General features: G+C 36.6%; 1 protein-coding gene across 1 annotated transcript in view; it reads right to left on the bottom strand.

Annotated features, from left to right (window-relative positions):
• Positions 1-26,634, bottom strand: part of Tsen54 (tRNA splicing endonuclease subunit 54) — a 209,463-nt gene that overhangs the window by 65,666 nt on the left and 117,163 nt on the right. The window contains exon 4 of the mRNA XM_090377050.1: positions 16,298-16,381. Within this exon, the coding sequence (XP_090233176.1) occupies positions 16,298-16,381 (84 nt within the window). The remainder of the gene's footprint in view (positions 1-16,297; positions 16,382-26,634) is intronic.

Genomic DNA, 26,634 nt, shown 5'->3' with positions numbered 1-26,634 from the left:
AAAAAAAAAACAAAAAAAAAAAAAAAACTTTCTACTAAGGAATAATTATAACAAGGTATGTGCAATCTTTATCAATTTACAACGTTTTGATTTCAATAATGTCATACTGTGGAGAAATTCAATCAATTTCTTGAACATAGTAACAAAGATTTCAAGTTTCTTTGAGAGGCATGACTAGTTATAGTGGTAGCAAATAACCTTGACTGTGTGGAATTAAATCTATAGTCTGTGCACATCACTGTTATGGAAGAGTAACAATAAATTTAATGAAGCACAGATTTTTCCAGCTATACTCACAATCACGGGTGCCAGCAGTATAGTGCAAGGTGGTGCAAGTGCACTACCTTTGGATTTAGAAGTAATACACAATTTTTAATATTTTCATTAATTTATTGAAACATAAGATATTGCTTGTATTCGAAAATTAAGTGAACAAAAAATTTATTCCCACATGCATTACCTTGCAAAATATCCTGCTGGTGTGCCCATGCTCCCAATATACATTTTCTTTCTCTCTCAGCTGTTCAAAAATTATGTCAAACTGGTAACAGGCTCACATAAAATACTGAATGACCAGACATGTACTGCAATTTGCACTAAATTAATTTACTGAATAAGCAATATCACTAAAAGAGAGAAATCTCTCTTTTTCCCATGGATTCTTAAAGAAAATGCAATCATTGATATCAGTGCTGAAGTTTTGTTCTTATAGAAAAGCTTCAAGAACCTGGAACTTCATGAATATTTCTCCTACAGCTGTACAACAGCAGAGGGAAAATAAGCTGGTCAGATAAAAAAAAAAGCAGTGCATGTGCCAAATTTATGTATTGATTCATTAATAATTTTCAAACACCAAATCTTTTCTATTTTATACATTATTTTAACATTATACACTATTTTATACATTATTTATATACATTATTATGTACAGTAATACCCCGACTTACGCTACCCCGACTTACGCGAACTCGGAGTTACGCGGTTCTTGATTTTTTCGTTTGGCAACGCTGCCGCCCACTATCTTCAAGGTCGTTTTTCATATGTTATCGATATACGGTGCGACGGCGGAGAATGAGAGCGAAAGATGAACAAAATTCAACTTTGCTGCTTTTATGTTTTTTATATCAGTGAAGGGGAAACACATTTCACCATAATAACGTAAAAACCAACACAATTCCAGCTATCGGTATAATCGCAAATGCAATTAGATCGAGTTTAGTACCAGTTTATAACAGATTTCACTAGCCGAAACGCAACTGGATTTTTATTGTTTTATGGTAGTAACCCCTAGAAATGTGAGGTGTTAATTAAGTATTTTACTCATTTTTAGGGAACAAAGCACAATTACAAAACGAGGAGGCACGCTTGATACGCATAAACAAAGCTGCGCGCATGTAGCAACTGAATAAACAACACCATAAAGGCAGAGATACACTATTAAAAGGTGTGAAAAGGAAGCGTCCTGGTGAAGACACTGCAGATTCAGAGAGAAAAAGAAAAGGAATTATCGATAAACAGAGGCGGACTGGATCAAAAATTCTTACCCGGGAAAATTTATAGTGGCCTCATACTATGGTTTATGGCCAAAATCACACTGGCCCACCGGGGTTTCCCCGGTAAGGCTTATGGCCAGTCCGCCTCTGTCGATAGAGAAAAAATATGAAATTGTGAAACGCTTTGAGCGAAATGAAAGACCATGTGATATTGCACGTGCTACAGGCCTAAATGAAGCAACGGCGAAAAGCACATGACAATTGCAAACTTGACAGGTTGAAAATTTAAAAGGGCTCAATTGTAAAGGGCTTAAAAATTTTAGAAAGCATAGACTCCAACGAAGAACGCGTTATAGCTACAAAGCAAGGAATAAAAAAATTATTAGCTTGCTACGAAGAAATTCTGCGTGAAAAAAAGAAGGCGCTGTGTCGTCAGACGAATTTGTTAGATTTTATGAAGCCATCGACATCGAAATAACTTTTTTACGTAAGTCATTTGTTTTTTTAATACATATTTTGTATTAATATGTATAAAGAACTGCAATTTTATTAATGTTTTTCTTCTAAACTAGTGTTTTTGTTAGTCCTTGGTCCCAATTAAGCAAAATTTATATGTATTTATATGCAAAGTTTTACCCCGACTTACGCGAATTCGACTTACGCGATTTTCGTCGGACCCACCTATCGCGTAACTTCGGGGTATTACTGTATTTTAAACGTATAAAATCATTCATTTTGTGAGACATTCGATACTAATTTACAGTATAGCATATTTAATTTTTAAGGTGATTCAATTTCCAAAATCATATTGCACTACTTATTACCTCATACTAAAAAAAAATAATGAACAATTGTAAAACCATTACTAGAGGCAGCATTTGAACCTGTTACCTTTATTTCTTAGGCAAGTATATTACTCACTGGACCAATCCATCAGTATGTGTTAACCTTTTGGCTTAATGCCTGTAAATCATTCTGTGGAGATAACAACCAGAGCTACTGTACTAGATAATAAAAATAATGAATTACCCCCGAATACTTAGACTATGTCCATAACCTTCAAAAAAAAATAAAATTTTCAAAAATCCATGTGCTATGTTCCTCAGGACACTGGATATACAAGGTTGTACTATATTTCTGGATTTTAAAATTTGAGAGATATTAAAAAAAATTCTGGATTGTAAAGGGCCAGATCCTACAGAGTTCCCTGTAGCAGTTAAAAGTAGATAGAGATTAGATTCTTGTATTGCTTTGAATCATTCTACTTGGACATGATGGCTTAAAAATCAGTACATTTCTCCTGATTTCAAATTTGCTATACATCCCTGGACAGAGTGCTGCACTAAGCAACTACAAGGAATGTGTTAGAGTCACAGCTAACATAAATAAAAGACTCTCTAATATGTTTGCATATTAATGCCAGGCATGTAGTTTAGAGTGTGATGAACTTGAGGTGCTGATCAAGTGAACAAATCTGGACAAACAACAGAAGCACAGCATCATTCTAATTTACTGGATGCAGAACTTGAAGATGTAAACCATATCTATTCATTATGAGTATAACCAGCAGAGGATTATTCTGAGTCAGCATGTTGTGTGACATAAGCAATGGGAAAACAACAATGATGGTAGGAGTATGTAACATACTCCTAACATCATTTTTGCTTTCCTGCAAAGAGTATAATAAATATCTTTATGTGTAGATAGATAGATAGATATTTTTTTATTTTTTTTTTATTTATTAAAACGTGAACAGTAGATACATTTTCAACAACAACTATTTACATTCTATGTACAAAGCAAAAAAGAAAGATAAAGAAAACTTTTTAGAAAGAAATACAAAGGTTTCAATATTTTAATTTCAGGAAATAAGAAAAAAAACAGTTTCTCTGGGTTGGGTCGTTCTCATGTTAAGTGTCACACGTTGAAGGTGATGGACTGTTCAGTGATGGTGAAGAGGTGACCGCCACTGTTCCATTCGCTGGTAAGATGATCCACAGTTTCTGGTTTTTTGCTGTGGAATTCGAGGAGAAGTCTGCTCTGCAACTTCCTCCGTAGGCTCCACTTCAGATGTTGCGCCGATGTGTCGACAGGAGGCACGTCGTCACTGCTTCTTGTGCGCTTCAAGTAGAAGTTGTAAATGACGGCCTTGGCCGCAATGAATAGGAAGTTTCAGGTGGTGTGTGCTGTCTGCTCAGAGTGAAGTAGGTACCAGTAGTCCTCCGGAGTGTGGGCGTGGTTGCAGGCAAGCTTTGCTGCATCCAAAGCGTATTTGACGAGTTCCTTATTCACAGGGTATGCCAGGTATATGTGTTCCAGGGTACCTGGGGTGGCGCAGAAGAGGCAGTAGTTTGAGGAGCGTAACCCGAAGATTTGTAGCTTGACTGGGGTGGGAAGGATGTTGTGCCACAGTCTCCACTGGATGTCTGCGTCCGATTTGGAACATTTCGTCCTGTACGGAAGGTTCCACTGAAAGTTTGATGGTGGCTTGTGGTGAGTGGAGAGGGGTGCAGGGACAGCTTGGCAGGTGGATGACGGGAAAATCGTGGTTGCATGGCGAGACATGATTAGCTGATAGACTTTTTTGGAGGGTGCAGGAGACAGAGGTACCTTGTCTTCTGGTGATGTGATGACGAAGGTTGGTGTAAGCGAGGATCCAGTGACATTTCCAATCACTTGAGTTGTAGTGATGTCTGGAAGAGCTTGTGTGATCGCTGATTTTAGATGTATGTGTTGCTGCTTTGCATTAATGGTTTTAATGGGCAAATCTTCTGATCCTTTCCATTCAAGGCTTGGTGTCAGGAGGTCGCCTATGGTTCTTATTCCTGCCCAGTTCCACGTAGGGAAGAAGAGAATATCATCATTTGCAGGGTCTATTATTCTTTTATTGTAGAAGAGCGGTTCTGAAAGTATTCCGGGAAGGGATGTTCTGTCAAGATTATGGTGAAGGTTTAGCTTTTTCCAGCGGTATAGTGCGTCTTTATAAAACGGCGGTAGTTTGAGTGGTAATGGTGCCATGTCCATTCTCAATATTGTTGAAAGGGATAGTCCTCTAGTGGCTGTTGCTAGTAGTTTATCCGAAGTGTTGGAATGTGCGTATTTTGTTTGCAGCGTGTTAAGAAGAAAGGTGATCCGGAATGCTGTGATTCTGTCGTCTAAAGAGACCAACCCTTGACCCCCGTGAGTAAGTGGTTGGCTAAGTTTGGAGTAGGAATAGATAGATAGATATTTTTTTTTTTTTTTTTTAAGAGAAGTATTTTTTTTATTAAAACGTGAACAGTAGATACATTTTCAACAACAACTACTGTATTTACATTCTATGTACAAAGCAAAAAAGAAAGATAAAGAAAACTTTTTAGAAAGAAATACAAAGGTTTCAATATTTTAATTTCAGGAAATAAGAAAAAAAAACAGTTTCTTGGGGTTGGGTCGTTCTCATGTTAAGTGTCACACGTTGAAGGTGATGGACTGTTCAGTGATGGTGAAGAGGTGACCGCCACTGTTCCATTCGCTGTTAAGATGATCCACAGTTTCTGGTCTTTTGCAATGGAATTCGAGTAGAAGTCTGCTCTGCAACTTCCTCCGTAGGCTCCACTTCAGATGTTGCGCCGATGTGTCGACAGGTGGCACGTCGTCACTGCTTCTTGTGTGCTTCAAGTAGAAGCTGTAAATGACGGCCTTGGCCGCAATGAATAGGAAGTTGCAGGTGGTGTGTGCTGTCTGCTCAGAGTGAAGTAGGTACCAGTAGTCCTCCGGAGTGTGGGCGTGGTTGCAGGCAAGCTTTGCTGCATCCAAAGCGTATTTGACGAGTTCCTTGTTCACAGGGCATGCCAGGTATATGTGTTCCAGGGTACCTGGGGTGGCGCAGAAGAGGCAGTAGTTTGAGGAGCGTAACCCGAAGATTTGTAGCTTGACTGGGGTGGGAAGGATGTTGTGCCACAGTCTCCACTGGATGTCTGCGTCCGATTTGGAACATTTCGTCCTGTACGGAAGGTTCCACTGAAAGTTTGATGGTGGCTTGTGGTGAGTGGAGAGGGGTGCAGGGACAGCTTGGCAGGTGGATGACTGGAAAATCGTGGTTGCATGGCAAGACATGATTAGCTGATAGACTTTTTTGGAGGGTGCAGGAGACAGAGGTACTGTGTCTTCTGGTGATGTGATGACGAAGGTTGGTGTAAGCGAGGATCCAGTGACATTTCCGATCCCCTTAGTTGTAGTGATGTCTGGAAGAGCTTGTGTGATCGCTGATTTTAAATGTATGTGTTGCTGCTTTGCATTAATGGTTTTAATGGGCAAATCTTCTGATCCTTTCCATTCAAGGCTTGGTGTCAGGAGGTCACCTATGGTTCTTATTTCTGCCCAGTTCCACGTAGGGAAGAAGAGAATATCATCATTTGCAGGGTCTATTATTCTTTTATTGTAGAAGAGCGGTTCTGAAAGTATTCCGGGAAGGGATGTTCTCTCAAGATTATGGTGAAGGTTTAGCCTTTTCCAGCGGTATAGTGCGTCTTTATAAAATGGCGGTAGTTTGAGTGGTACTGGTACAATGTCCATTCTCAATATTGTTGAAAGGGATAGTCCTCTAGTGGCTGTTGCTAGTAGTTTATCCGTAGTGTTGGAATGTATAGATAGATAGATAGATAGATAGATCACATTAGAATACTGTAAATATGGGAGATGCTGATTTTCCAGCAATGGAAAATCAGCACCCACCCCCGCCCATACTGGAATTATGAATTATTATTACTCATCTAGAAGCAAGACTTATCTGGATCTGCTCGAGGAGTGTTTTACCAAATACTAAATATACAAAATCTAGTTACAAATGACGATTCATCAGATATTAAGTCTGCTCAAATAAACAGATGGTCTGAAAGAGTAGCTCATGGTGTCCTGTTAATGATATACAGGAATTTTTCTAGCAGGGATAAGAAGGTGATTATCCCCTTGTATAAGGCAATGGTCAGGCCACACCTTGAGTACTGTATACAGGCCTGGAGGCCTCATTTTAAGAAGGATGTAGAGCTGTTGGAACAAGTACAGAGAAGGGGAACAAGATTAGTGAATGGAACAAAGGGTTGCTCTTATGAAGAAAGGCTTAAGTATTGCAAATTACAGTGTCTGGAGACTAGGCACCTGAGAGGTGATCTGATTGAGGTGTATAAAGCCTTGAATGGTTTGAGCATGCTCAATGCGGATGGGATTCTCTTGCTCAGAATAATCGCCTCAGAGGGCATAAATCCAAATTGAGGAAAGACGGTTGTAGGATAGATGTGCAGAAGTTTGCCTTTAGCCAGTGAGTGGTTGATTGCTGGAACAAACTTCCATCTGTCATTATAGAAGTTGATAGCTTAAATAGATTCAAGGCAGAACTTGACAAACATTTGGAGCGAGTGGATGGGTGAAATATGGGTGTTTTTTTTGGCTGATGCTATATAAGCTTGCTTTCTTGTATCATGTGCCTTTGCTAATGCTAAACCAACCATTAGCAAGCAGTGATCAGTTTATTAATATGGGACCTTTTTGAAGAAACAAGTGATGTCTAAAGGAAAAGAGAAGGGTTTTTCTTTTCAAAGGAGGGATTAAAACATTCTTTGACATAATCTAAATAATTTTTAATGGATCGATTGATTAAGTTGGAGTTTATTGGCACAACAGCAACACAGCTATAATATGCCAACAAAGGTAAATTAAAAAAAAAAAAACAGTAATTGATAAAAAGATAATGAAAGATTAAAGCGACCCCTCAAAAGTGTTTAGTATGTCAAGAAAAGGTCTGTAAGCTATATAAAAATAAAAAACTTCAAAAAATGTATAAACAACATATAAAAGAGTATATATAAAACAACATATACATAATAAAAGAGCATATCTTAAACAGATGGAAACAAGTTAATTTTAAATAATTAATAACAGCCGACACATGGTGTTGTTATCAGATGGCTAAAAGCTGTAGAGGATGTATGTTGTTCGTGTCTGGGGATGGTTGACCCTACACATAGAAGGGTCAACCACCCCCAGCAGAAAAGAATGAGTATGATGAATATGTCCTATGTGGAGGAGAGCAAGAGCAACTTCCTCTCTACAGTTCCTGCACAGACTAGACTGATATGTTAGGATCACAGGGTTAATCTGATGCAACTTGTTTGTGACATGTCCATGCCATGATTGTTCCCAATGGCAACATTCACGGAACAGACAACTGTTGCCATTAGGACTGCAATACATTTCTTATCATTTGTCTGTATAGGGACCAAGCAGGTTGTGATTCCTCTGAGATTGTGCTTATCTGGCTGTAGCATCTGTCAGATGCTGCAGCAAGATAATTGGGATCACGGTAATGACCCGTGATCCCAATGTGGCTCAGGATCCAGCAGAAGTGAATGTCAAATTTAGATTCATAAAGAGAACATGTAATTTCTGCTGAACCCTAGACAGGACTGGATGGGAATCACATACCATCATTAATGGCACCTGTAATGTGCTTAAAGTATCTGCGTATACCATACACCATTGATAATTACTAGTTTCAAAGTGGTCCAAGGCTACCTCTATAGCAATAGAACTCTGTAGTATATATACTGCACTCATGGGGAAATTCTCAGATACCATGCTATCTGGGACGACTGCAGCAGATCCCACAGAAGACTGATTTTGAGCCATCACTGAAGACCGGCAGGAAAGCAGATTGATGGCATCATAGAGTTGTAGATAGACAGATGGTGAAGTGTTGGCGTTTCCCCCTTATTAACTGAAAAGTTTCGTATGGAAAGTGGGCATGCCATATGAAAGGATCTGCCTTAGTGACTGGGCAACACTGTCTACCATGATATTAAGATCTATGAACAGCTCTTGGGCACGAATACCAATGGGACAGTTGGCAGTCTGACTGGTGCTATAGAGATTTTCCATTGTGATTCGAACACCGATGTCCACATAGGGTTGTTTGTCAGGGATTTCAGTTTAAAAATATATTTTAGTGGCAGCTGCATTCATCGAAGCAACAGAAGTGATTCAGTTGTTTGATATATAAACTCTAGACAGGGGATGTTCTAAATGCTCCAGTAGAAATACAGATAGCTTGATGATGAACAGATCTAGCCATTGCAGAATGTTGTTACTAGCAGATACACTTGGACCCACAATCTAATTTGGACTAGCAAGTGTACAACAGAGGTGGAACAAAATTCAGCGGTTTCTCCCTAATTATTGGAGAAGATGACACATATGAGGTTTAGTCCTCTTGTGCACTTTGTCAGCAACTGACAGATATGTGGTACGAATGTCAACTTATTATTAACATAAAAACCAAAGGAATTTTGTCTGGAACGAAAACTTGAATCCAATAGTCATTTGCCCAAGAGTTGACGCTGCCAATGGCATGCTAAGCCTTTCGATAACCCTCATGTTGAACGATTGTGAAAATATGCTAAAGACACAATGAAGAGAGCACGTGTTAACAGTTGAAGTTGTTTAGTAATAGAATTAACTTTGATAGCAAAAAGTGTAACACTTAGGACCACTTGGAGAAATACTAACTACTGTCAAAAAAGGCCAATACAGAATGGACCCCACATGAACAAGCAGCTTAACAAAAAATCAAAAAAATTTTTAATAAAAAGAGCTAGATAACCCCTAAGACCAAGATTAGAGATCTTTTAAAATTCCCAATCTCCAAGCCGTGCCATACGCTTTTGCATATCAAAGAAAATCGATGCCAGGTGCACTCACATTTGAGGAATGCATCTCAAATAGTTGTTTCCAGTCTTATTAAATTATCAAGTGTTGGCTGTTCCTTCAGAAGCCACACGTATTCTGGAAAGGAGGTCGCTCGTTTCATCACAAGATGAGCAATGACCATCCTTTACAGCAGCATTTCCCAAACTTTTTTAGCCACGGAACAGTTTTCATCTCACAATATATTTATGGAACACTTACGAAACAAAAGTTTAGTGGGAGCCAAAGAGCTCTTTGCTAATATTTTATTACATATGACGCACTGTGCATCAGGAGCATCTTTATTTCCAATGCATGTAAAGCCGAAATTCAAATAACTGTCATACTTTCGTTTTGGTCTTTTATTAGTTGGTTCCTGTTTTTTTAGATTTATATTTCACATCCAGAAATACATTCTAAGTAATAACTAACAATAAGTAAAATAAATTACGCTTTAACTTTATTTAAAAACCAGTATTTTAAAAAAACTAAGGCATTTAGTGATATGTCAGATAATCTAGAACGTACTTTAGTGCAAAAGTTTGTCGCAACAGAGACTGTTCGCTCAGCAGTTGTCGATGTAGGTTGAATTGTTAATAAAGCATAATATAATTTGTCCACATTTTCAGTTCTTTGTTTAGTACTTAAAAATAACAAATTCTTGCTTTAATTTATTAAAATTTGTTTCTGAAAGTGGAGGACGAGGATTTTTTGGTTTTCTAAAATTGTCTTTAATTCTTTTTCCATTGTGTACAATATTCACAACATTCTCATTATAATCGGTTTGATTCTCATTAAATTCAACAATTTCACTTGGAAACACCCTAATCATTAAGTTTATTGCCAAATCTATAAGCTGTTTTTTTGGTGATCTATTAGCACTTATCAGAAAATCCAAAATGTCTTCAAGATTTTCATTTCGATGTTCATTTATATGAGTTATTTTATTTAATAGTTCTTGACCTAAATTCCCTGGAATTTCTTCCAATTTTTTTTAGCATAAAGTTAACTGCAAATGTACTGAATAAAGATTTGCATCTTATCTACTAAGTGCTTCTATAGTTAATTTAATTGGCTTTAAGGAGTTCAACTCGTAAAGCAACTGAATGTTGAGATTTTTTATTAAATCCATATTACCAAGATCTTCAAGAGCTGCTTTAATGAATTGAAACAGTTTTAAAAAAGTTAAAATCATTTCAAGTAATGAATTCCAATGAGTCTTAACATCTGTGATTAATTCCATTTCATATCCTAATTCACATTTTATTTTCTGTTGTAGAAAACCATTGTGCACAGTAGACTTCTTAAAATATTTTACTGTTTGATGAACAATTTGAATATTTGTCATAAGACTTTGATAATTCTAATTGGTCAGCATCAACACAGAGTTCTTCTTTCTCTTCATCAAAGGAGAAATCATCTTCTGAATAATCTGAATCAGCAAAGTCATCATCAACTGTTTCAATTTTAATTTTCCTCGTAACTCATGCTTTACTTTCACAAAACATCACATACAGCTAAATGTATTGTATGGTTAAGACACAAATAATATAAAACCATATTTTAACATAATACTAGCACCGTCACCAGTTGATCCAACAATATGTTTTTCGAAATTGATATTGAAATATTTCAAATGATTTCTTACAAGTTCTACTAATTGCAGAGCTGAACATGAACTTTGAATTCGAACTAAACCAAGATTATATGATACACCATTTCCATGAAGATTAATATTTAAAAATCGTCTCATTTTTGTACTTGTCCACTCATCAAGAGAGAGACAATCTTTTACTCTTACTCAATTTTTCCTGTATTAAATTTGTCATTTCTGGTTTTTTAATTTGGTAAAAATTGTGAATTAATTTCACCACATCTTTTTCTGCTTTAGGAAGCTTATAACCTGAATTACAAAGGCTTTCTCAAATAAAACTAGATTTTGTAATTGCTCTTACAGATATATTATCAAAAGCAGCTAATTCTGAAACAATCTCATCCAAAGATTTTTTAACAAAATAATTATCTAAAATTTTTACTTTTTTGGAAGAACTACATTCTTGTTTTTCATCTTCTGTTTGCAAAATTATTCAGTGTTTAGTTTTCAAATGTTTTATCATAGTCAAAGTGTTTCCATCTTTGTTCGATAATTTTATTGAACATTTCTTGCATTGGACTTCGGAGTTCAGTCCTGCTGCAAAGTGTTCCCAAATCTTTGAGCTCTTTTCTTTTGGCATAATTAAAGTATTTTTTTTCTCAAATTATCTGAAATTGTACAAAAATTATTACCATATTTAAATAATTAACAGAATAGTTAATATTAACAGGTAAAAATTGTTTAAAATTTTATATAAGACAAGATAATAGAGTAGAGTAACAAATTTAATTTGTTAAAAGTAAAGGTTATTCCAAGTTTAAATTCGAACTGTTCGGAGAATTTCAGTTTCTGTGAAACTTGATAAAATACATAAAATGTGCAGAAACAGTAAAGAAACTCTTGTATAAATCTTAAAATATTTGCATCACAATCGCATTTTTTTTTATATGATGCATTATTGCAACGCAGCACCATCTCATATATGAGATAAAAAAAAAAAATAGCAATATGATTAGATCATAATTATATTTAGAACACTTAGCAGGTAAGTGAAGATAACACTTATAGAAAAAACAACAGAAAAGCAAGGTTCGGACTCGTCAAGCCTCAAACCGAGTATCGAGTCCAAGTACTCGGACTTGAAAACCCTAGTGGTGTATGCTACAAATATATGCAAATTTTATTTATTTAATTTGATTTTTTTAATTATTAATTACGATTTTTCATGGAACATTTGTTTACATCTCACAGAACACTAGTGTTCCGTGCAACATAGTCTGGGAAGCACTGCTGTACAGGATCATGCACAAGCAGCTTGTCAGGGCAATTGGGTGGTAATTGTTTAGAATTTTTGGATCCTTTCCTGGCTTGGGGAAGGCAAGCATGATTGCCTTATGCCAGGAGTCTGGAAATTGGTTTTTCACAGATTCAGTGAAAGATGTTTAATCATTTCATAATGAATGCCATCTGGCCTGATGGCACTTGACTTGTTTAGAGAGAGTGCCACTTTCAAATCCCTTTCTGTGAAAGGCTGACTGCATGCCTCCCAATTACAGTAAGACCCCCGTATCTGCGGGGGATACGTTCAAAGACCTACTGTGGATGGCTAAAACCGCAGATATAAGAGAACACCTGCTGACCCTATATATAACACGATTTTCTTGTACATACATAAGTATAATAAAATTTAATTGATAAATTAACCACACAGTAAGACATTACCAACATTAAATACGATAATAATAAAGTACAGCAGACTCTTGATTTACCAGGATTGGATTAACCAGGACACTTCAAGACTCCAAATTAAAAAAATAATAATAAAAAAAAAAAAAAAAAAAAAAAAATCAACCAGAAATCATAAAATTCAAGTAATAACTAGAATAGGTATAAACAGATATTTTGCAAGTTGTAAATAAGCGACAAGAACTGGCATTATAAGTCATCATTGGGAGATTAGTGTACCTATTACCTTGCAACCCCCGCTGTCTTCACACTTACCACTCAAACAAAAGAGACCAAATATTCAGTTTGATTTGGTGCGTTGTGTCCCGTTCGCACAGCAAAAGGACAAATTTATTTTCGTTATTTATGTTAGGGATGTCGGATTTTTTTTTTTTTTTTTTTTTTGTTTAGAAATCGCGAAAATGAGGCAAACGCAAGGGTTGTACTTTCAAATTAAACAAAAACTTGAAATTATTCAAAAGTTTGAAAATGGTGTGTCCGTTAATTAAATGTTTAAAGAACCATTATAATGTTGGTGACCAAACCGTATGCAACATTGTAAAAAATAAAGGGAAGCTATTCAATTTAAAATCAACATCATAAAAAATAGAGAGAAGCATCATATTGGACACACGAGTAATACGTGTTAAGTTTTTTTGTGTTTTTTTTCACATGGTTAACTGAATCAGTGGATACGGGGGAAACAACTGTATTTGAAGATAACTTCATATCTGCTGTTCAGCTTTTTTTCTGAAGGCCAGAAACTCAAAAGGGCATGATGTTTCAGTAGACACTTTAGCAAATGTCTACCCTAGAGTGTTTGCAACCACAATTGGGTCTGCAATTGTTCATACATTATGTTCTAGGGTCAACGTAGTGTGCAATATGTATCTGCCCCTCATTTTCTGGACTTTATCCCAGACAAGCTTAAGTGACACTGTGGAAGATGTGAAGTGGATCTAAGGTTCCTTCTGACTCTGAATTCTACCATAACATGCTTTTGTGCATGCAAGTTTGAAGGCTATTAGATTACTTGTGGTGGGTTAATGACAAAATATCCCTAAGCCTTGTTATCTTTGTGTTGAGCCTTTCTTGCTGCTGTGCATTCTACCATGGTTTTGGAAATGGTGGAAACCAGGTCAATATCTTCAGAATTGCAATTGCCATTCTATTAGCCACTACATGGATAATACTTTCTGTGATGTAATTAACTGTGTCATTAATTAGCATCTGGTTGACTGCGGTGTTAAAGGTCATATGTCATATGTTAAAAGTCATATGTCTGAAGGCATTCAAGTCAGCGTGATCGACCACTGAAATATTCTAGACAGGTGACATGGTCTCCATTTACAAAGGGTGGATATAATGGGGAAGTGATCATTACCATAAAGGCTGTCTTCAATCTGCCATGTACAAATGGGAGAGAGAGAAGGGGAACATATAGAAAGAAGTTGATCACTGTGAATGTAAAGGCAAGCAGGTATTTGGAAAAGGTGTTATCATCCACATTTAGAAGGGCAGGTCATTGTTTTCAAGTATATGGTTGATAGTCCAACTGCTTTCACTGATGTCAACACTACCCCAAAGAGTACTGTGTCTAATCGAAATCCCCTAGCAATAGAAAAGGGGAAGGCAATTGCATAGTGAGATCATCAAGGTCTGCCTGGGGGGATGTCGTTCCCAGGTGGAAAACAGATGGAGCAACCAGTTAACAGAAAGCTGTCCATTTCCATACTGTGGGTGATTCACCTTTCTTAGTCTTTTTTTCGATTTTTCATATGAGACACTCAGAATATCATTTAGAATATTAATTGGAGTATTAGTGGTCTCACTGGTTTTAGTTTTGGGAATGTCTTTCCCACAGGTTTATAGTTGCTTTAACCTAGTTAGGCTGACCGGGCTAGACAGGTGGGTAAAGTGCCTGCCTGGCAACCCAAAGGTTGCGGGTTCGAATCCTGCCTCAGGCTTGAATCAGAGTAAATTGCAAAAACTTTGGGAGGTGCATTATGGCCACAGAAGCCGATGCGCCAACAACTAACAAAAAAAAAAAAATCCCAGTTAGCTACAGAGGTGCTGGGCAGAGCTATTGAAAAGGATTGACTAGGCATGGCCGACATAATTTGTCTGCATGCCTCTGGATATGTGACTTTATGTTCAATTTTGTATTTTTGTATTTTTTTTTTTTTTTTTCTCCAGTTTTCCACATTTTCTGCTTGTGTATGGCCTTTTGATCCACAAACTGGATAAATGGCATCCCCTCTGTGTGCTTGCTGAGAGTGGCCAGAAATATGGCCACTCTCATTTAAAATTAAACTTTAATTAAATTAATTTAATTAAGTAATTTAAAACATCAAATAGGGTTTGGAATGTAAGGGAAAATTCAGCAGTTTAAATAGCCAGCTTTTAGTGTAGATGGCAATTCTGGAGTGCTATATGGTAAGATGATGGATCAAGTAGGAATGAGATTTCCATCTTATTTGGTCATTGCTCGTTTGACACTGATTACTTTTTGACTACTAAGTTCTTGTTTATACTCCGGCATGACCACCAGGTGAGTGGAGCTTACAATAAATCAATCAATACAAATGCTAATCATATTTAGCAATCACGGGCCCAGTTGATCCAAAGAATGTTGCTACTGCACTTGCACTCCTGACCGCTCAGCTATGTCAGACCTAGTTCCTGAACTAATCCTTTCTCAGAGATTGTAAGAACGACCCACTCTGTGATGACAGCGTTTGATGAATTTAAAGTACTAATAGGTACCTTAAATTCATCAGCTTTTGATGAATTTAAGGTGGGGAATAATAGATACTGTAATAAGTACTAATAGATACTGGCAGCCCACAAAATGTTGTTTTTAAGCACTCATTCAGAATGTTTTGAGGAAGCTGTTCTGATCAGCAGGTCTCCAGATTGTAGTAGTTTCATCATTTTTGGAATCCAGCGATGGATTCCAAATATCTTTGAATTATAAATGGCGATAACTTGCCCACAGACTGGGTAGATAGGGAGTGTATTGCCAGGAAGTTTGGCAAGTCATGGTGCTGTGCTTTCCTCTGAAGTCTTTTAGGTTGGTTCAATTGGATGTTTAAGGTGTTGAGCTTGAAGGCTCTAGAGGTGGATAGTCATTTAAATCCATGGTTGCTCCTTTTAGCCCTGGAGGATAACTTTCCTCCCAGGTTACCGGCCCCACCACATGGAGGCAGGAGCGGTGTTACATAATGTACTATTAAATTTTTACTATAAAAATTAAAGACAAACACCAGCCAAGGAATTAAAATTTTTCATTATAAAAATAAAATATACAGAAATAAAATATAATGAAATACTGTGATACAATAATATTACAATAAATTACGATAAAACGCTAAAAATATAATTAAAAATACCGAAGCAATAAAATTATCTAAAATAAAATGGATTAAAAGTGATAAAACCTGAAGCTTTCGGAGACTGCTGTCTCCTTATTCAACAGTATCAACAGTATTATATTTTATTTGAGTAAAAATTAATTCCTTGGCTGGTGTTTGTCTTTAATTATTACAGTATGGAATTTCCCAGCCCCATAAGCCTGTTTGAAGATATACTGTAATGACTGAATGTCTCAAAAAAGAAGGGGAAAAAAAAGGAGAAAAAAAATGAAAGAAAAAAAAAAAAATTTTATACATGTCAAATACACTGTATTAATTACACAGTCTAAGAAATATATATACAAGAAAGAAACTGTCTATCAGTGTCTGCATGCTTGAAGTATTCATATACTCACAGTTTCCATAAGAAACACCATTTCTTCAGGATACAAAGAAATTTTGCCATTAAGTCTTTCTCCCATATATTGGAAAACTTTTCCCTAAAAAAACAAAATAGCTTTTAATAAACACATCTGTTCTTCAATGAGAAATCTTTTTTTTTTATAATGTCTTTTTTAACTCCTTTATACTCTTTTTCACTCTCTTTTGACACTTTTTTTTTTTTTTACTCTTGAAGTTGTTACTAAAAATTATAAATGAAATATGTTTCTTTTATATTATATACAGTCGATTCCGGTTATTTGGGACACATCGGGACTAGTGCATTTTGGCCCGATTAAGCGACTGCCCCAATTATCCGAAGTTTCACGTAAATAGTTAAAAATACAATTTACCCCCCCCTTTACAATTAGTTCACTGTACAATCAAATCACGTTACGACGAACTCAAAATAGTAAAGTACCGTTCACTATACGATGTGCACTAAGCGCCGGTCATTCTGATCGCGTTTGTGAATTGAATTTTAATTCTATTAAACAGCGATTCTAATTAGCGAAAATAGGAGGAATATTATCCACAGGTTATAAAAGTAAAGATATATTAAGCACAAATTTACCCTTTATTACCTTACCAATTAAAAAATTAAATGATACGTGAAAATCTGAAGAATATACGTGATAATCGGAATAATTAATACGCACTGTAATATGTACATACTAACTAAACTAGTTGACATTTCTGTTCATTGACATTTGTTGGTGGGGGCTGAAATTTAAAACTAAAAAGATAAGCAATCAATAACAAAGAACAGGGCACACACAAATTGCCAGTAACACAATACGCGCAAGTGAGAACAGAGTAACAAATTAGGAAGCTTTAAAAATAGGAATGAAGAGAAGATTGTGAAAATTATTTTTTTTATATGATTGAAGATTCCATGGAAGTGTAAACACATTTTACCATAATAACCCACAGAATTCCAGCTGTCGGTATTATTGCAAATTCAATAAGATCGAGTTTACTGTCCGTTTATGATAGATTGCACTAACAGAAAAGCCCAATAAACAGGTGACTGCTAATTGTTTTTATTGTTTTATGGTTGTGACCTCCAGAAATCCGACCGAACTAAGTGGTACGGTCAGAGACAATCGTAGGGTAATCTCCAGTGCTGAGGTCTCCTGCCCCGATTAAACGGCATTTTGTCCCAATTAAGCGAAGTAAACCCTGGTTATTTTCTCCATTGGTTTTTGTTTTTTAAGATTTGCCCCAAATAAACGGCTGCCCCGATTAACCGGTGGCCCAAATAACCGGAATCCACTGTATAAGTATAGTGCGAAAGCATCAATAATACATAGCCAAATCTGAATTAACAGAATGTTAGCAAAACGGCATTAAGTTATATCTCATATTGTGAATACCTTCACAACGAGTTGCCATGATATTGCACTACTTTGAATAAGTAACGCTTCATCCGAGGAGAAGACTAATGTTACTTATTCTCAGATGGATACCACCACCCAGACGGCACCGTTTCAGGGCTATTTTGCCCTTCTTCGGTGGGTGACTGAGTGATGCAATGATGGCAAAACAATTACCCACACACTGAAGAAGGGCCAAATAGCCCTGAAACAGTGCCGTCAGGGTGGTGGTATCCATCTGAGAATAAGTAACATTAGTCTTCTCCTCAGGTGAAGCGTTACTTATTCAAAGTAGTGCAATATCATGGCAACTCGTTGTGAAGATATTCACAATATGAGATATAACTTAAAACAATGCCATTTTGCTAACATTCTGTTAATTCAGATTTGGCTATGTATTATTGATGCTTTTGCACTATACTTATACATAGTCTAGACTTTTCCATAGCTTGAGGCTTCAGCCCTAAATGCTTTATAGTTTCTTTTATATTGAATTTATGCAAGTACCATATGAAATTTTTTTTTTTTTTTTTTTTTTACTCTTTTAGTCTTCATTACAATTTTTGAGTAGTAGTAGCCTTCATCAACAGTACTATTTACAAATTTTATTCTGCCCACTCCTTTCTTCTTATGCATCTCCAGACCATCTGGCCCAATGGAAACTTTACTGTTAATTGAAGAGCTTTATTATTGGTTGAATAAGCTTTGTTAAGTCTCTGTCAAATGTAGCATTTACCACCTGATCCATGCAAACTAAATTTGGATTCATCAGACAATATTACAGATTCCCATTGCCCAATTGTCCAATTAGAAAGTTCTTCAGCCAAAATCAGTCATAATTAACTAATGGATTTTGTCAATAAGAGCTTCTTATGAAGTTGATATGCTTTCAGACCACTCATCACAAGTCTGTCAGACAGTAGTCTGACAAAGACTTGTGATGCATTTACTGCAGTATATTCCTTCTAGATGGATCTTAGATCCGTGAAAATTGAACAAAAATCATGGACACACAGATGCTTCAAACTTTGCTTCTTAACTAAGAGCATAACCCCCTACCTTTCTTGTGCTGCCAGCAGCATCCCTGAAGGAGTGACTGATGAGGCAAGTGCACCGGCACGTGAGCTTTGTATGTGATTGTTGGCCTACTTAAGTTGGAACATCTATCCAATCCTATGCAGGTGTGAGTTCATGGTTTATGAACCTGTGTTACTTGGGCCCTCTCCTGAAAAAAGTGTATGTGTTTGTGTTCATATTCAAAGTGCTGTGACAAATGAAACTGATGTATGAGTAAATGCAGGAGTGAATTAGACTGCCACCCTCATCAATGTTAACCATCTTTCTGTGTGTGATCCAGAATATTTGTAGGTGTGTGTATATGAAAAGAAAAAAATTATTTTTCTCAAAACCATCTCTGACAGGCTATTCGTAATCACTGTATGAATAAATCTGTCATGTGTGTTAACTATGCAGTAACCAAGTGACTGAACTGGCTTTATTAAAAAAAAAAAAAAAAAAAAAAAGTATCTTCTTGTGAATGGAGGTTGAATGCAAGTGTTCAACAGTCTTAATTCATGCACTCTAAATACAGTTTACCCCCGATTTATGATTGGTTCAATATACGATCAAATCACTTTACGATGAACCCTCCATAATAAAACACCAATCACTATATGATATGTGGTAAGTAGTAGTGGCATGTGATGCAAGAAAGCAAGTGTATGAGCTTATGCAGCATCAGCCAAAAGAAAAAAAAAAAAATTACAAAACAATCCCCTCTAAATGTTTGTCCAGTTCCTCCTTAAATTTATTTAACCTATCAACTCCCACAATGCCAGATGGAAGTTTGTTCCAGCAATTAATCACCCACTGGCTAAAGGCAAATTTCAGCACATCTATTCTACATCTGTCCTTCCTCAATTTCAATTTATGGCCCCCTTAGGTTTGTAATCTGAACAAGTAGAAGAATCCCATCAGAATTCAGTGCGCTCAACCCATTCAAGGTCTTATACACCTCAATCAGATCACCTCGCAGGTGCCTAGTCTCCAGCTGCTGCAATTTGCAGCAATTAAGCCACTCCTGGTAAGAGGATCCCTTCATTCCCCTCACCAACCTTGTTGCCCTTCTCTGTACACGCTCAAACAAATCTATATCCTTGCTAAAATGAGGCCTCTAGACCTGTACGCAGTACTCAACCCTGTGGGACTCCACCAATAACATTAGTCCATGAAGAGCAGCACCCACTACTACGCTCTGTTTTCTCCCAATCAACCATCCTTTTATCCATTGTAGCCACTTACCCCTAATACCATTCTGCTCCAATTTGTACAGTAGTCTTCCATGGAGGTCTGACTATTGCCTTATACAGAGGGACAATCACCTCCTTTTCCCTGCAAAATTCCTGTATATCATTGACAAAACCCCATAGCCTATCTGCATTACTCTGAAAACTTCATATCTGACTGCACAATTAATCCCAGGTCTTTTTCATTTTCTACCATCTTAAGCGTAGTACCACACAGTTGGTACATTTCTCTGGAGTTACTTCTACCCATATGCAGTACTTTGCATTTGTCAATGTTAAACTTCAGTTGCCACTTCTCAGCCCATCTGCCCAAATTTTCTAGATCCTGTTGCAGTAACACCCTGCCAACCTTTGTATCATCTGCAAACTTCGATACTAAGCCTGATATACCTTCATATGAATTTGTATATTTATCATTGATAAATATACAAAACAACAGTGGATCCAACACCGAACACTCTGGGACTCAACCAATAACATTAGTCCATGAAGAGCAGCACCCACTGATTACCACCCTCTGTTTTCTCCCAATCAACCATCCTTTTATCCATTGTAGCCACTTACCCCTAATACCATTCTGCTCCCATTTGTACAGTAGTCTTCCATGTGCAACAGTGTCAAAAGCTTTCCTGAAATCCAAGTATATGATAACAAAATTATTTTTTGCATCCAGTTCCTTTGTAACCACATCATAATAACCAATCAAAATTGTCAGATAAGGCTTTCCCTTAACAAACCCATGCTCTGTCTGAATTATTGCTGCAGTCTTGTCTAGATGATCCTGCAAAGCATCTTTAACCAGTGATTCCATTATTTTACCCGGAACAGAAGTTAAACTAACTGGTCTGTAATTACTTGTGTCACCCTTCGATCCCTTTTGTGAATTGGGGATACATTTACACATCTCCAGTCCGTGGGGACCTCCCGAGTCCAACGATGCTCTCATAATTATGGCTAAGGGTTTGCTTACTTCCTTTGCCGCCTCCTTTAATATACCTGGATAGATCCCATCCACCCCAGGTGCCTTTCTCATGTTTAACTTCAACAATTTCTCCTCCACTTTGCTCTCAGTTATTACAAAATCATTAAGCACCCTGCTACAATTTGATAACCTTCTGCCATTTTCAAACCTTAATAACTCCTCATGTGTGAATGTAGATGCAAAATACTCATTCAGTTTGTTTGCTATCTGAGCAGGATCATCAACAGTCGAACCATCGATATCAAGTGGACCAATCAGATTCATCCCCTTCCTTTTAGAGTTTATATAAGTAAAGAAATCCTTGCTCTTTTTCTTGGCATCCTTTGCCAAAGATTTCTTGTAATCTGCCTTTGCCTTCCTAACCTCCTTTATGACTTGATTACAGACTAGCTTATATATAACATAGGCTTCTGTGTCGCCTGATAATTTATATGCATCCCATGCATTTTTCTTCTCTGCCACAAGTCTCATTAGACAACCTAAACCTTGAACAATATTTCTTAATAGGTATGAAACATTTAGTAGCTTCCATATTAATTCCTTGAATGCTTCCCATTTAGAATTTGCTGTTGGTAACATCATCAGTTGATCCCACTGTACAGAATTTAGAAACTGTCTGAGACCACTGTAGTCACCTTTACGAAAGCAAAAACCCCTTCCTTTACCCCTGATGGTAATTATATCTTTAAATAAATCCCACATCAGTACACTGTGATCACTGCCACCTAATGGTTCCTTTATCTGCAAATTCTTAATACACGAATGATCACTGCTGATAACCAGATCAAGAGTATTACCCTCTCTGGTTGCCTCTCGAACATGGTGCTGCAGAAAACAATCATCCAATAAATCCACAAAAGTCTTACTAGTGTGCGAGTGACCAACCCATAAGTTCCAGTCTATATCTGGGAAGTTAAAATCCCTCATTATAAGATATTCTTATTTACTAGCCCACTCTCTTTCTCCGTACAATTGTCCATTGTACTCATTCGAGTCATTAGGCCTATAACACACTCCTACTCTTAGTTTTGCTTTCTAAGTGCTTAAGTCACACCAAACTGACTCAAAAGTGCACTGTTCATCTATATCAACTGGATGCACTTCTTTTGATTTTGTTTTTCTTAATTAACAGCATAACACCTCTTCCCTTCCTATCCTGTCTATCCTTTCTGTACACATTGTGCTCCCCAAATTCCAGTTCTGCATTCCTTATATCTGTGTGACACCACGTCTCTGCTATTCCAACAATATCCACCTCTGATGTATTGACTAACACTTCAAATTCATCAAATTTATTTACTGTACTTCTAGCATTGGCATACATGCAAGTATACATGTGATGTGTTAGTTACCCTAACACATCCCATATACCCACCATTTCAAGATGACTGCCATCAGTCCCTGAAACCCCCAACATCCCTTGCTCCAGGCAGCTGCTTATTCTAATAGAGGTAGTGCAAGAATCACCTGCACCACTGCCTGCGGCTACTTTTAACCTTGTAGTCTGTGACCCTCCCAAGATAGCAGTTTTCCGACCCACCTAACACTGCCTCGATAGCATCAGCAAATATTCTTGCACCCTTTCTATTTAAGTGTATTCCATCCCTGTAGAAGCAGTCTCTTCTGCTAACAAGCACAGACCAAAGTGCCCGTCATTGTGATCACATTTGCGAATTGAATTTTAATTCTATTAAATGACAATTGTAATAGGCGAAAATAGAAGGATATTATCCACAGGCTATAAAAGTAAAGATCACAAATTTACTTTATTACATTACCAATTAACAAAATTAAATGATATGTGAAAATCGGAAGAATGTTTTCCACAGGTTAGCAATGTGGCTTTACCCCCTCCCCAGTATTCCCCGTCCTGTAAATGACCTTCTTTATGACTAGTCATGGTTCCTTCAGGGCTAAGCTCCACTGGTCCTAACTGATGAGCCACTCTGCTCATGCAGAGCCCCAGAAGACTGGACATGTGTTATATGATTGTCCATGTTATGACAAACACCAAAATGTTTTTATTACAAAGATCAGTCCGCTACCAAGAAACTATGAACACCTCTACATCATCAATGAAGAATACTACAAACCTTTACCAAGTTCTTGCAGGCAGTCTTCGAAGCAAGGAGAGCTGTGCTTAGGCAAACTTAACATAATACTTCTGAAACTACCAAGCCATCTTCCCCACATTGCCTACCCACTAACTGAGATTCACCTGAATGTGATATTACAGAAATTAATCTTTGGGGTCCTGTCCACATCTAAGTCACCTCCCTGCCAATTTAGTTCTGATCGGGTGTTGTATGAATGTGTAATTGCAAACAATTTCTCTCTCTCTCTGTGTGTGTGTGTGTGTGTGTGGTGTGTGTGTGTGTGTGTGTGTGTGTGTGTGTGTGTGTGTGTGTGTGTGTACCAGGTGGTGTACACATCCTTGTCTGTAGGTGAATGTGATAGTGGTGTATTTGAGCCATGTCTGCATACAATATGGCCCAGTACACACATGAACTTACATGCTGCTAGTGTTGCATCATGTATGCCAGTGTGAATGAATGGGCAAGTTAAACAAATGATTACTTGAGATTAAAAGTTTCCTGGGTAAACTTAACCTGCACAAAAATATATTATTATTATTGGCCATGTGGCGCAAGGAAGCCTGAGGCTTATGCTGCAGTAGCCAAAAAAAAAAAAAAATTCTGAATTACCCTGTGAGAGAGAGAGAGAGAGAGAGCAAGACAGAAGTAGAAAAGAATCACCAAGAAAGAGAAGCATGATGATATCCAGCTCATCTGGGCTAGGTGTGCCAAGCCCATACTCACCAGATATGAACCGCTAGGGTTATACATTCAAAGTACCACAACGAGCAAATGGGAATGTCTGTTTTGTTATTATGAGTGTGCACTCAAAATATAGTTTTATTTATATATATATATATATAGTAATGAAATAATGTTAAAATGTAGAGTCCATCCTGTGTTTAAAAACACGAAGCAATCCCATAACAACGGATGTAACGTTCTATCACAGATGGCATTAATCCAATTGGTTAATATTATCATATAATATCACTGTTCAATGCTTTAGTAATTATAGGATTAGTAAATATAACATCACAGTTCCACGCTTTAGTAATTTGATTCTATATATATATATATATATATATTTGATTCTATATATATATATATATATATATATATATATAGAATCATATTACTAAAGCGTGGAACTGTGATGTTATATTTACTAATCCTATAATTACTAAAGCATTGAACAGTGATATTATATGATAATATTAACCAATTGGATTAATGCCATCTGTGATAGAACGTTACATCCGTTGTTATGGGATTGCTTCGTGTTTTTAAACACAGGATGGACTCTACATTTTAACATTATTTCATTACTATATATATATATAAATAAAACTATATTTTGAGTGCACACTCATAATAACAAAACAGACATATATATATATATATATATATATATATATTGTAATAAATATGACAGATTAAAATAAATATGGCAGTGCAAGTCACGCAGAAAGACAAAGGCCAAAAGCGGGAAGAGTAAAGAAGAGTACAGAGACAACCCACTTTCTAATGAGGGGGAAAACTGTTAGAGTAGTCTTAGCATTTAGGTGGTAGGGCCTTTGAATTTATTGACCTTTGGCTTTCCATGTGACTTGCACTTCCATCTTTATTTTTATCTGTCATATTTATTACAACATATATATATATACACATCTGCATCCATTGCTGCTGCTTTGAATGCTCTGGTGCATTTGTCACAACCAGTTTATTTTTATCTTTCCACTATTTCTTCTGGTTTTAACTCTTTAGTATTATATTTTATTTATATATATAATAAATATATATATATATATATATATATATATATATATATATATAAATATATATATAAAAAATAATAAGTTAGACAGCCAAAAGCAAAAGGAAAATATGGCCAAAATATATAATAACCTGTAAAATAAAATTACATCAAAAATAAGTTAATGGAAGCTGACTTCAAATAGGGGTAGGCTAATTTGACTAAGGTTTAAAAAGGGGAAATAAAGCAAATATGCAATAAATCTGATATCAGCCAAAATAAAATTTGATACATGACCAGGCATTTCATCAGGGGACTATGCCTGACCATGCATCAAAGGACTGCATTTGTATATCTGCCCAAAGCTATGTAAGAGAAAAAAAAAAGAGCAATATAATAAAGTTAATGAAAAAGTTATATAACTCTTACAGAGATTAGACAGAGTAGTCTCGACACAGTGCATTAATGAAAATTAGGATAAATTAGGTATAAAAATTTAGTAGATACATAAATACTGATGAAATGAAAGCTTACTGGAAATAAAAGAAAGGTCTGGAATGATACAACTAGTCACAATGATAACTGCAACCAAAACAGTAAAACGCAGTATTTATAATGAAAATTTACGCTTAAAATTTACTAGGTACATTAATGCCAATGCAATGAATTACCAACAATGAAAGAAATCTAAAAATCCAAGTCTACAACAAAAACGAAAGAAATCTGAAAATCCAAGTCAAAAACAAAAATGAAAGGAATCTAAAAATCCAAGTAGTAGTAGTAGTAGTAGCGGCATGTGATGCAAGAAAGCAAGTGAATGAGCTTATGTAGCATCAGCCACAAAAAAAACAAAAAAAAAAAAAACACCATTCCCTCCAAATGCCTGTCCAGTTCCTCCTTAAATTTACTCAAATTTACTTGTGGTCTGACCATTACCTTATACAGAGGGATAATCACCTCCTTTTCCCTGCTAGCAAAATTCCTATATATATCATTGACAAAATCCCATGAACTGCCCTGGCAGCCTGTCTGCATTGCTCGGAAAACTTCATATCTGACTGCACAATTACTCCCAGGTCTTTTTCATTTTCTACCACCTTAATTGTAGTACCACACAGTTGGTATGTTTCTCTGGGGTTACTTCTACCCATATGCAGTACTTTGCATTTGTCAAGGTTAAACTTCAGTTGCCACTTCTTAGCCCATCTGCCCAAATTATCTAGATCCTGTTGCACTAGCACACTGCCATTACTGTCATTAACAACCCTGCCAACCTTTGTATCATCGGCAAACTTCGACATTAAGCCTGATATATCTTCATCAATATAATTGATAAATATACAAAACAACAGTGGACCCTGGCCGACCGGGCTAGCCGAGTGGGTAAAGTACCTGCCCGGCAACCCAAAGGTCGCGGGTTCGATTCCCGCCTCGGGCTTGGATCAAAGTACTGCAAAAACCTTGGGAGGTGCAATATGGCCACAGAAGCCGATGCGCCAACTACCAAATCAAAAAAAAAAAAAAAATCAATCAAATCAACAGTGGACCCAACACCGAATCCTGTGGGACTCCACTAATAACATTAGTCCACGAAGAGTAGCACCCATTGATTACCACCCTCTGTCTTCTCCCACTTAACCATCCTTTTATCCATTGTAGCAACTTACCCTTAATATCATTCTGCTCTAATTTGTACAATAGTCTTTCATGCGCAACAGTGTCAAAAGCTTTCCTGAAATCCAAATATATGATATCAAAATTATTTTTTGCGTCCAGTTCCTTTGTAACCACATCATAATATCCTATCAAATTTGTCA

Source organism: Mastigoproctus giganteus, chromosome 7 (genome assembly GCF_048544385.1).
Source record: "Mastigoproctus giganteus isolate SK-2022 chromosome 7, ASM4854438v1, whole genome shotgun sequence".
Taxonomy (NCBI): Eukaryota; Metazoa; Arthropoda; class Arachnida; order Uropygi; family Thelyphonidae; genus Mastigoproctus; species Mastigoproctus giganteus.
The sequence above is the reverse complement of the archived record's forward strand: the minus strand, read 5'-3'. Positions and strand labels throughout refer to the sequence as shown.